Source organism: Schistocerca gregaria, chromosome X, assembly GCF_023897955.1.
Source record: "Schistocerca gregaria isolate iqSchGreg1 chromosome X, iqSchGreg1.2, whole genome shotgun sequence".
NCBI lineage: Eukaryota > Metazoa > Arthropoda > Insecta > Orthoptera > Acrididae > Schistocerca > Schistocerca gregaria.
The window spans coordinates 698,485,341-698,498,596 of NC_064931.1; the positions used below are offsets into that span (position 1 = coordinate 698,485,341).

Below are 13,256 nucleotides of genomic sequence, written 5' to 3' on the forward strand. Positions count from 1 at the left end.
GCTTATTGATCGAACTGGTAAAGGAGTCAAATGTATCTGTGTCCTCAAGAATATCAGGTGCTGTCTGATTGTAGCCACATATGCCCAGAGTTTCTGACTGCATTTTTCATTGTTGATCTCCCTTGTAGAGATTAGAACCAATGATCAGATAACATATTCTTGAGTTGGTGGTGGAGTCTTCTACTTAGGTTCCACCCTTCAAAAGAATAAGTTGATACACATGCCGTCCCACTCCATTCATTAGGTTTGACACTTTGTTAGGTTTCATTACATTCAAGTTCACTGCATGAGACAGTGCCAAAACACTTGGCATATACAAAAGTGTCATCTCCCTCCTACATGAGGCTCTGTTCTTCAGTTGTTCTTTGGCTACAAGGACCTGCTGCTGGTTGGCACTAAATATTTGTTAATTTCTGCCAATAACTGTCAAAGCCCTTGAGCTTTTCAATATTATTCTGTCAATTACTGTACCATCCAAGTAAAAGTAGATGTTGGCAAGGCACATCTTGTCATCACATCTGTTGCATACAGCAAGGCAACTGAATCCAATTACTCATTTCATTGGATCCCAGCCAAAAAAAGGGGTAAAAAGCCATCATATGCATTGTTTTGGTGCTTGAGCATAGCTGGAGGTCTCCCAGGGCAAGGATTGCAGTGAAAGTCATTCCATATACACCTGCCCCCTGTACCATTGCAGATGAGTTCACATTAAATTTTGTTGTATTGTACACTTTCTCTTCAGAAATGTAGAATACTGTTGACAGTTTTGTTACAGCTAGCTAAAAAATGAGGTAATGATATATTTAGCTTAAGCTCACATTGCAGACAATCCAGAGTGATGCACTCTATGAGGATATGAGAAACTGTAAGGGATGTTCCACACATACAATGTGAGGGTCCTCTTGTCAGAAGATGATTTCATGTTCAAGTCTAGTATGGCTGATATATAAGTAAAATATAAAAATGAACTGTTTGCAAGAGGCTCAGAGTGAAGCTTGAAGATCCTTAATAGTCCCTTTAAATTTGTCACAATTTGTTGGGGATCAATGTAGTTTAACACTCCTTTCCCAGGCATTCATCATAAAATGTCCCAGCTGTGTCCTTAGGTCAATGTCTGGAGTTTCCATTTTAAATGAAGCTATTATGTTTGCCTCCTTTGCCACCCTGCCAGTAAGTTCATTGTCTGGCATGCTCAGGTGGTTGGTCAGTAAAAGGAAAGTTATGGAGGTTCTAGCTCTGGGTAGGCTGTGTGATACACCATGGATATTAGAGACCAGTATGTTTTTCGAGTAGTATTGTTCTATTGTCTGTAGTCCACTCAAGGAATCACTGCATATGAGAAAATCTGGTTTGGAAAAGTTCTGATGTGCTGTATAGCACACACACTCTCGAGAGTAATGCTCGTGTCCACCAGTGTACACATATGTAAAGCCAACACTATCACTTCACTGATGAGGTGTCTTAGCATTTGATGTTTTATTTTGTTTGGTCTTGGGGGAGTATGACAAAATAAAGCTAAAGTGATGTTGAGTTTCCTTTCACTAAAATGGACATCATAAGCTTACAGGTGTTAAGAGCAGAAGGATGAAGAGTTGCAGTCTGACACACGTCAGAAATTTGTAAGAGAGGGGAGTGATTGTTGGAACCATGCATTGCTGAAAAGTGTGATGCTTCATGTTCAGAAAATTCTGGGGGTCAGTGTCAGTGTCTGCACTGGAAGAGATACCAGAGTTTCTTGCAAGCATACAGTGGACACAAATACAATGTAAATGAGCCTTTACTTGAGAGGATGGAGTGTGTATCTTCACAGAAAACACTAATTGTTCCTAAAATTCCTTTCTTTACTAGAAATTGTACTTTTGTTTAGAATTATTTGAACAAAATTAAGTCATTAATTAATGAGAGGTGTTTGTGACATTTGAGTGCACCTATGCATTTTATAATCATCTCTCTCATCTCTTGAAGCCACCATGATACACGTTTCCACTGGAAAGGAACCAAAATGAAGGAACCAGAATGAGATTTTCACTCTGCAGCGGAGTGTGCGCTGATATGAAACTTCCTGGCAGATTAAAACTGTGTGCCCGAGCGAGACTCGAACTCGGGACCCCTGCCTTTAGTGGGCAAGTGCTCTACCATCTGAGCTACCGAAGCATGACTCACGCCTGGTCCTCACAGCTTTACTTCTGCCAGTATCTTGTCTCCTACCTTCCAAACTTTACAGAAGCTCTCCTGCAAACCATGCAGAACCAGCACTCCTGAAAGAAAGGATACTGCAGAGACATGGCTTAGCCACTCGCTTTCAGGAGTGCTGGTTCTGCATGGTTCGCAGGAGAGCTTCTGTAAAGTTTGGAAGGTAGGAGATGAGATACTGGCAGAAGTAAAGCTGTGAGGACCGGGCGTGAGTTGTGCTTCGGTAACTTAGATGGTACAGCACTTGCCCGCGAAAGGCAAAGCTCCCGAGTTCGAGTCTCGGTCGGGCACACAGTTTTAATCTGCCAGGAAGATTCATATCAGCGCACACTCCTCTGCAGAGTGAAAATCTCATTCTGGAAACATCCCCCAGGCTGTGGCTAAGCCATGTCTCTGCAGTATCCTTTCTTTCAGGAGTGCTGGTTCTGCATGGGTCACAGGAGAGCTTCTGTAAAGTTTGGAAGGTAGGAGATGAGATACTGGCAGAAGTAAAGCTGTGAGGACCGGGCATGAGTCGTGCTTCGGTAGCTCAGATGGTAGAGCACTTGCCCATGAAAGGCAAAGTTCCGAGTTCGAGTCTCGGTCGGGCACACAGTTTTAATCTGCCAGGAAGTTTCAAAATGAAGGGGATTGTGGTGCCTGCAGTGTGTATGCTCTCAGCAGTAGCATATTGTACCAACCCATCGATTATGTTCCCCTGGTGCACACTGAAGTGTACTTTGGAGGTGTTAGCTTGACATTCAGCTTACCTAAGAGTCCAGCATTGTACTAATTTTTTATTTCTCAACTTGGTAGGAATAGTACAATAGTGAAATAGGGAAGTAGTTGCTATCACAGTTCTCCCCACGAATGTTCCATTCAGTTACAGGAGTCCTCCACAATGCTTGACAATTCCTGTCTGTCAGTATATTAAGTCTGACTGGTCTTGATTTAGCTGTGGTTGTTCTTTTGCTTTACCGCTTCACAATCATATCACCGACAGTTGGCTTATTCAGCTTCAGAAGCGCTGAAATGTCCCAGATGTATTTATTACTCAGGTAACTAGTCCATGTTTAAAGCCACTGAGCTCTTGTGATCAACCCATTCTGCTGCACTAAAATATATTATAACTCCTGTGTTTAGCAAGCAGAGATCAAATTCAGAGAGTTCATCAGTAAACACTTCCGGGCTAAATTGCCGTGGTCGATCTGTAGAACTTCTTCTCCCTGACGTTTCATTCTCAACTACGGAGAACATCTTCCAAGGTGAGTCGACTCACCTCAGAAGATGTTCTCCGTAGTTGAGAACGAAACATCAGGGAGAAGAAGTAAACACTTCTGAGCTAAATTGCCGTGGTCAATTTGTAGAACTTCTTCTCCCTGACGTTTCGTTCTCAACTACGGAGAACATCTTCTGAGGTGAGTCGACTCACCTCAGAAGATGTTCTCTGTAGTTGAGAACGAAACGTCAGGGAGAAGAAGTTCTGCAGATCGACCACGGCAATTTAGCCCAGAAGTGTTTACTGATGAAGACGCCGGCCGTGAAAGCCTACATGGGATGATTCAGAGAGTTGTCTTTGTAATGATTGACCTCTTGTTCAATCTAAGTGATACTGCCCACAAGAGACTTTGAGGGTTAAAATCACCAAATACATAACCTAAAGGATGAGTATAATTGTTCCATAAGATCTGCTGTCTCATGGTAAGTGATTCTACATCAGGAGGAGGTCAATGCTATGTGTTGTTATTCTGACAAACAGTTGGACATAGATGGCTACTGCTTCTAGTGTGATGTTAAGCAACATTTGTTCAGATGCTCTCTCACTACTTCCTCAATTTTTGCAAAAGCCACAGTAACTTCTTGCACCGCCAAACAACTTTGACACTTATACTGAACACACACAGTGGGGTAAATGACTTTCAGTGAACAGAGCTCTCCTAGACTGTGATAATAATGATTACAGTTCTATTGAAGTACTTTTGAAAAAATGAGATTTCAAAGGCAGCAAAAGTGTGAGAGGGTATTATTAATTTGCTGGTTGTTCCTGCATCTCCTGTGAGACTGGAGTGATATTCAATATGCTATTTGGTCAAAAGTACCTGGACACTAGTTTGTAAATGTGGAACTGACAGTCACATCACAAGAGGTGGACCCACCAGAATATAAGGAGGCTGGAATTATTGTGGGGTTAGTAGAGAAGCAGTAACAGCAGAATGGATTGATCATGAGAGCTCAGTGACTTTGAACACGGACTAGTCACCTGAGTAATAAATCCATCTGGGACATTTCAGCACTTCTAAAGCTGAATAAGTCAACTGTTGGTGATATGATTGTGAAGTGGAAAACCAAAAGAACAACCACAGCTAAACTAAGACTAGTCAGATCTCATGTACTGATAGACAGGAACTGTCGATCATTGTGGAAGGCAACCATAAAAAATTGCATAAACCTACTGAAAGGAACCACTCTTGAATGGTAAAGTGCTAAAGGTGGACCAACTAGCACAATGGCTATGTGTAGTGACTTACAAATAATGGATTAAAATGAGTGAGATACTCCTCATACAGCACACATTTCTGTAGTCAATGATAAGCAATAATTGATGTAATGTATAACTCGATGACACTGAACTGTGGATGACTAGAAATCGATTAGAATGGACAGGGACTGCGATTGCTGTGTTCGGATGAGAGCTGACTTGGCATCCCTTCGCTCACAGCTGCAATTGGCGCTGACTTTGGTCACGCAGCTTGAGGCTGTTGCCAATGGGCACCACTGTGGGGAGCCGGACTTGGGTATCACGGGGATGTCAACCTCGTCCCGTCTGTCCCCAGATCGGTCTGCCGCTGTGGTTGCCCCGGTTGCTGCCCGCAGTGGGGCTGAGCCCTCACCTGTGGTTGATTGGGAGGTTGTTCCAAGGCGTGGCAGGCAGCGAAAGGCGTCCCCGGAGGCTCATCAGAAAGCCTCCCCGGTGCGTCTGACAAACCGGTTTCAGGCATTGTCTCTGGCTGAGCCAGATGCAGCTGCCTGCCCTGTTTCAGAGGATCATTCTCAGCCTTCAAGGTCCAAGCAATCACGGAGGGTGGGCTTACTGGTAGTTGGGAGCTCCAATGTTAGGCGCGCAATGGAGCCCTTAGGGATACGGCGGCTAAGGAGGGGAAGAAATCCAGTGTGCACTCCATGTGCATTCCGGGAGGAGTCATTCCTGATGTGGAAGGGTCATTCCGGATGCCATGAAGAGCACAGGGTGCAGCCAGCTGCAGGTGGTGGCACATGTCGGCACTAATGACGTGTGTCGCTTTGGATCTGAGGAAATTCTCTCTGGATTCCAGCGGCTATCTGATTTGGTGAAGGCAGAGCTCACCACCTGCAGCATCGTCGACAGAACCGACTGCGGACCTTTGGTGCAGAGCCGGGTGGAGGGTCTGTTCAGAGGCTCAGACGGTTTTGCGACCAAGTTGGCTGCAGATTCCTTGACTTGCGCCATAGGGTGGTGGGGTTTCGGGTTCCGCTGAATAGGTCAGGAGTTCACTACACTCAGCTGGCGGCTACACTGGTAGCGGAGGCTGTGTGGCATGGACTGGGCGGTTTTTTAGGTTAGAAGGTCTCGGGAAAGTATGGGGTGGGCTGCAAAGTCAAAGGGTGCATGGCAAATACAGGACGTGCTTGGATCAAGGAACAGTCGGAATTATAGTTGTAAATTTTTGTAGTTGCGCTGGAAAAGTCCCTGAGCTTCAAGCGCTAATAGAAAGCACAGAAGTTGACATCGTTATAGGTACAGAAAGCTGGCTAAAGCCTGAAATAAGTTCTGCAGAAATTTTTACGAAGTCTCAGACGGTGTTCGGGAAAGATAGATTAAGCAGAATTGGTGGTGTAGTGTTTGTGTCTGTCAGTAGTGGTTTATCTTGTAGTGAAGTCGAAGTAGATACTCTGTGCGAATTGGTATGGGTGGAGGTTATACTTAACAGCCAAATTAAGTTAATAATTGGCTCCTTCTACCGACTCCCAGACTCCAATGATACAGTTGCGGAACAGTTCAGAGAAAGTTTGAGTCTCGTAACAAATAAATACCCCACTCATACGGTTATAGTTGGTGGGGACTTCAACCTACCCTCGGTATGTTGGCAAAAATACTTGTTCAAAACCGGTGGTAGGCAGAAAACATCTTAAGAGATTGTCCTAAATGCTTTCTCCGAAAATTATTTCGAGCAGTTAGTCCACGAACCCACGCGAATTGTAAATGGTTGCGGAAACACACTTGACCTCTTAGCCACAAACAATCCAGAGCTGATAGAGAGCATCATGACTGATACAGGGATTAGTGATCACAAGGTCGTTGTAGCTAGGCTCAATACCGTTTCTTCCAAATCCATCAGAAACAAATGCAAAATAATTTTATTTAAAAAAGTGGATAAAGTGTCACTAGAAGCCTTCCTAAAAGACAATTTCCATTCCTTCCGAACTGACTATGCAAATGTAGACGAGATGTGGCTCAAATTCAAAGATATAGTAGCAATTGAGAGATTCATACCTCATAAATTGGTAAGAGATGGAACGGATCCCCCGTGGTACACAAGAAAGGTCCGAACGCTGTTGCAGAAGCAACGGAAAAAGCATGCGAAGTTCAGAAGAATGCGAAATCCCGAAGATGGGCTAAAATTTACAGACGCGTGAAATTTGGCATGGACTTCGATGCGAGATGCCTTCAATAGGTTCCACAACGAAACATTGTCTCGAAATTTGGTAGAAAATCCGAAGAAATTCTGGTCGTATGTAAAGTACACAAGCGGCAAGACGCAGTCAATACCTTTGCTGCGCAGTACCGATGGTACTGTTACCGACGACTGTGCCGCTAAAGCGGAGTTATTAAATGCAGTTTTCCGAAATTCCTTCACCAGGGAAGACGAATGGAATATTCCAGAATTTGAAACACGAACATCTGCTAGCATGAGTTTCTTAGAAGTAGATACCTTAGGGGTTGCGAAGCAACTCAAATCGCTTGATACTGGTAAGTCTTCAGGTCCAGATTGTATACCGATTAGGTTCCTTTCAGATTACGCTGATACTATAGCTCCCTACTTAGCACTCATATACAACCGCTAGCTCACCGATAGATCTGTACCTACAAATTGGAAAATTGCGCAGGTCGCACCAGTGTTCAAGAAGGGTAGTAGGAGTAATCCATTTAACTACAGACCTATATCATTGACGTCGGTTTGCAGTAGGGTTTTGGAGCATATACTGTATTCAAACATTATGAATCACCTCGAAGGGAACGTTCTATTGACACGTAATCAGCATGGCTTCAGAAAACATCGCTCTTGTGCAACGCAGCAAGCTCTTTATTCGCACGAAGTAATGGCCGCTATCGACAGGGGATCTCAAGTTGATTCCGTATTTCTAGATTTCCGGAAAGCTTTTGACACCGTTCCTCATAAGCGACTTCTAATCAAGCTGCGGAGCTATGGGGTATCGTCTCAGTTGTGCGACTGGATTCGTGATTTCCTGTCAGGAAGGTCGCAGTTCGTAGTAATAGACGGCAAATCATTGAGTAAAACTGAAGTGATATAAGGTGTTCCCCAGGGAAGCGTCCTGGGACCTCTACTGTTCCTGATCTATATAAATGACCTGGGTGACAATCTGAGCAGTTCTCTTAGACTGTTCGCAGATGATGCTGTAATTTACCGTCTAGTAAGGTCATCCGAAGACCAGTATCAGTTGCAAAGCGATTTAGAAAAGATTGCTGTATGGTGTGTCAGGTGGCAGTTGACGCTAAATAACGAAAAGTGTGAGATGATCCACATGAGTTCCAAAAGAAATCTGTTGGAATTCGATTACTCGATAAATAGTACAATTCTCAAGGCTGTCAATTCAACTAAGTACCTGGGTGTTAAAATTACGAACAACTTCAGTTGGAAGGACCACATAGATAATATTGTCGGGAAGGCGAGCCAAAGGTTGCGTTTCATTGGCAGGACACTTAGAAGATGCAACAAGTCCACTAAAGAGACAGCTTACACTACACTCGTTCGTCCTCTGTTAGAATACTGCTGCGCGGTGTGGGATCCTTACCAGGTGGGATTGACGGAGGACATCGAAAGGGTGCAAAAAAGGGCAGCTCGTTTTGCATTATCACGTAATAGGGGAGAGAGTGTGGCAGATATGATACACGAGTTGGGATGGAAGTCATTACATCAAAGACGTTTTTCGTTGCGGCGAGACCTTTTTACGAAATTTCAGTCACCATCTTTCTCTTCCGAATGCGAAAATATTTTGTTGAGCCCAACCTACATAGGTAGGAATGATCATCAAAATAAAATAATAGAAATCAGAGCTCGAACAGAAAGGTTTAGGTGTTCGTTTTTCCCGCGCGCTGTTCGGAAGTGGAATAGTAGAGAGATAGTATGATTGTGGTTCGATGAACCCTCTGCCAAGCACTTAAATGTGAATTGCAGAGTAGTCATGTAGATGTAGATGTAGAAATGAGTTATTTGGAGTGATGAATTACATTATGTCATTTGGGAATCTAATGGAAGAGTTTGGGGTTCGCAAATGCTCAGAGAATATTAACTGCCATCATGCTTAATGAGTATAGAGGAAGTTGTGTTACAGTATGGCAGTGTGTTTCAAGGTTAGGGTGTAGTCCCCTTATTGCACTTAAGAAAATGCGGAATGTGGAAGGATATGAATACATTATAAAGCACCAGTTTGGAGATAGTGACAGCTCGTATCAGCAAAGTCAATGCACCCTGTCATAAAACAACATATGTGAAGCAATGCTTTGTGGACAATAATGCTTCTGAAATGGATGGCCTAACATGAATCTTGACATGAACCCAATGAAACAGCTTTGGCATGAGTTGCAATGCTGACTTTGCCCCAGTCCACTGCGTCCAACATTACTACCTTCTCTGGTTTTGGCTCTTGATGAGGGACGGGCTGCCGTTCCTCTGCAGACATTTGGCCATCTCACTGACAGTGTCCCCAGCAGACGTCAAGGCATCAGAAAACCAAACTGGCTGACACACCCCATCTTAATGTTGAGTAATAGGGATCCGGATACTATGAAACAGATAGTGTATATAGGTTCTTCTGGATACGGAGAGGAAGGGAGTGGATTAGTTACAACTGTCAGATGAAATTTTGGTTTATGCTTCTTTTTACATTTCTTTTTTCTTTCTTTTTATCTCTATGGGATTTTGGTTCTTCTTGGATTTTTTTCAGTTTTAAATTCATGGTGACAATGCTGTTCTGTAACCTGATGCCTGGGGCTTTTTCAGCCACTGGCTGATATTAGGCTGCAGATCTGTTTTGTTTTGGGAGGACACCTTGGTTATTTGCCCCCCTCTGGTGATGGCAGAGGAAGTCAGGATTTATCTGGCCACATCAATATGGAGGTATCTGCTAGTACCATAGGTTTCTTAGCGGAGATGGTTGGTTGTTTCTCCATGGGATGAGTAGTCTGAGTTTATTATACAGCTAAGATGAATGGTACTGTATCATCTGCTAGATTAGATAAAATGGTTTCAAAACTAGTTTCCACATTCTGAGTGTGGAGTCACTCATACTTTCTTCTGGCCTCAAAACAGGGTAGTCGATCAAATGTTCTGGTAAGTTGCAGTATTTGATAAACAAGTAAGTATCAGAACCTTCCATAAATCAGAACTGTTAATTTGTAAATAATTACAAGACAGGGAATCAAACTAATGGCCCAAGTATTCCCAACTAGCTAATGCAATCACTTCAAAATTACATAAAAAGTACAGCATGCAGGAATATTACTCTTTGAATGTTTGAATGTATGTTGTTGTGACAGACAGATCTGTAGCTTAGCTTGAGGTCTAGGTTAGTTCAGAAGATGATGATTTAGTCATGAGTTAGTGAGGCCAACAGATATGAGTACAAAATCTGGTTGTGGTGACCTACTGTTCTGTAAAAAGTACTAAGGTGTAGATTAGAGTGAAATGTGACAGTCTGATTATGAGTTGAAGAAGCCAATAAATGTAACATCAGGAAAAAAAAAATTATAGCTCATATTTTAGGTATACTGGATTTCAATGAGTTACATATGTGCACATTTTGAGCACTTAGTTGGCCAAAGTGGACAAGTGACACTGGCAGATTCCGTATATCCTCATTATCTTTTCCTTTTGTCAACAGCACCATCTTTACAGGTTATTGTGTGGCTATCTGTTGCTGGTGCTGATATCAGTCTTGCTTCTGTAGAAATCTCACCATCCCATTACACAAGAGCCATGGGTCTTATTCTTCAGCTGTGGACTTTCTTTTGGGTTGACGTAACTGTACACCCGATGACCCACTACACCAGATTCTTGCCCATAATTTATGGGATGTCATTTACCTGAACATGATTTTGCCATGAATCCTGACATCCACTTGGCACGTCCTGTAAAAGTGGTACACCGCCCTTTTCCCTTGGCCTTCATGGGTAAGGGTTTAGGTTTGATGACCGGTCCAGCACAGAGTTTTAATCTGTCAGGAAGTTTCACAAAAATGCACACACCACTGCAGAGTGGAAAATTCATTCTGGGAACACAAACAATATTTACACATGAGAAAAATTATGCATAATCTGTAGTCATGGTAACAAAATTAAAAGTAAAGAAATTCCAGGGTTTAATAAAAAATGGTATTGTAATCTGTTTGCATAACTATGAGAGAGTAGTTACAGGAACTTGCAACATCAGCAAGAATTGTAATATACAGGCTTTATAAAACAAAATGCTTGTGTGCAAAACAGTTCGTTAACAATGAAGTGTTCAGCTAAATTTGGTTATTGCCAGGAGAACCTCAAAAATATGAAAATAGCCAGCTGCTGGTATTTGAAGCAAAATTCTTCCTAGTAGATTAGTTAGAAACAACATTAATGAAACTATATTGTTAACCATTAAAATTGCAACACTGTGCAGGTGTCACAGAACACATGTCGAATTGGGACAAAATGTATAAGATGTTTTGATATGCAAATGATTACATTTCAGTGCACCTGTAAAAGTAGGTAAAATACACTCCTGGAAATGGAAAAAAGAACACATTGACACCGGTGTGTCAGACCCACCATACTTGCTCCGGACACTGCGAGAGGGCTGTACAAGCAATGATCACACGCACGGCACAGCGGACACACCAGGAACCGCGGTGTTGGCCGTCGAATGGCGCTAGCTGCGCAGCATTTGTGCACTGCCGCCGTCAGTGTCAGCCAGTTTGCCATGGCTTACGGAGCTCCATCGCAGTCTTTAACACTGGTAGCATGCCGCGACAGTGTGGACGTGAACCGTATGTGCAGTTGACGGACTTTGAGCGAGGGCGTATAGTGGGCATGCGGGAGGCCGGGTGGACGTAACGCCGAATTTCTCAACACGTGGGGCGTGAGGTCTCCACAGTACATCGATGTTGTCGCCAGTGGTCGGCGGATGGTGTACGTGCCCGTCGACCTGGGACCGGACCGCAGCGACGCACGGATGCACGCCAAGACCGTAGGATCCTACGCAGTGCCGTAGGGGACCGCACCGCCACTTCCCAGCAAATTAGGGACGCTGTTGCTCCTGGGGTATTGGCGAGGACCATTCGCAACCGTCTCCATGAAGCTAGGCTACGGTCCCGCACACCGTTAGGCCGCCTTCCGCTCACGCCCCAACATCGTGCAGCCCGCCTCCAGTGGTGTCACGACAGGCGTGAATGGAGGGACGAATGGAGACGTGTCGTCTTCAGTGATGAGAGTCACTTCTGCCTTGGTGCCAATGATGGTCGTATGCGTGTTTGGCGCCGTGCAGGTGAGCGCCACAATCAGGACTGCATACGACCGAGGCACACAGGGCCAACACCCGGCATCATGGTGTAGGGAGCGATCTCCTACACTGGCCGTACACCTCTGGTGATCGTTGAGGGGACACTGAATAGTGCACGGTACATCCAAACCATCATCGAACCCATCGTTCTACCATTCCTAGACCGGCAAGGGAACTTCCTGTTCCAACAGGAGAATGCACGTCCTCATGTATCCCGTGCCACCCAACGTGCTCTAGAAGGTGTAAGTCAAGTCAACTACCCTGGCCAGCAAGATCTCCGGATCTGTCCCCCATTGAGCATGTTTGGGACTGGATGAAGTGTCGTCTCACGCGGTCTGCACGTCCAGCACGAACGCTGGTCCAACTGAGGCGCCAGGTGGAAATGGCATGGCAAGCCATTCCACAGGCCTACATCCAGCATCTCTACGATCATCTCCATGGGAGAATAGCGGCCTGCATTGCTGCGAAAGGTGGATATACACTGTACTAGTGCCGACATTGTGCATGCTCTGTTGCCTGTGTCTATGTGCCTGTGGTTCTGTCACTGTGATCATGTGATGTATCTGACCCCAGGAATGTGTCAATAAAGTTTCCCCTTCCTGGGACAATGAATTCACGGTGTTCTTATTTCAATTTCCAGGAGTGTAAAAAGTGAAATATTATGCAGTAAGTTTCTCATTCAGAAATTAAATTTGCAAATTGATTGTCTGTGATAAGATCATGTTATGGCTAGTGTAAGGAGGAGAGACATCTACCAGCAACTGTTGATTCAGACCCTATGATTGTCATGCAAATGTGGGATCCATGGGCTCAGAAGGCCATACTCAACACAATGTGGGATCTTAATGGCCACATGTGATAAGTGTCTAAAAGGAGAGATATATTGTTTGGTCAGCCATGCAAGATGAAAACACCCACATCAAATATTTGAGTCAGAAAATGGACTTCTTTGTAGCTCGACAAGTATCCACATGTAGAGTGGTACAAGATTTGAAGTGCTGTACAACTGCAGCACTGTGTCCACTGTTGTGGCTTCCCTATATACAGCAGTACAGAGACATGACAACACTGGATAAAGGAACAGTAGAATGTCATCATTTCAAATGACTCTCAGTTGTATGTACAGCAGCGCAGTGCATGTTTCTGTGTGCGGAGGCTCAGGGGTGGACAAATGCTAGCAGAAAACCTTCATTATCACCATACAGCTGCAGCATCTTGAGTGGTGCTATGGGCGGTATCAAGTAAGTGAGTCAGTCACCTCTGGTTTCCACAGCA

General features: G+C 44.1%; 1 protein-coding gene across 6 annotated transcripts in view; it reads right to left on the reverse strand.

Moving 5' to 3' along the window:
* The window catches only part of LOC126299489 (bestrophin-2-like), a 612,660-nt gene that overhangs the window by 248,391 nt on the left and 351,013 nt on the right, over positions 1 to 13,256 (reverse strand). Inside the window, exon 1 of one of the 6 annotated variants that reach the window (XM_049991428.1) lies at positions 10,535 to 10,588. The exons of the other annotated variants lie outside the window; for them this stretch is intronic. Coding sequence (XP_049847385.1) covers positions 10,535 to 10,542 — 8 coding nt within the window. The 5' untranslated portion in view covers positions 10,543 to 10,588. Of the gene's footprint in view, positions 1 to 10,534; positions 10,589 to 13,256 lie in introns of those variants that run through there. 6 annotated transcript variants of the gene reach the window in all.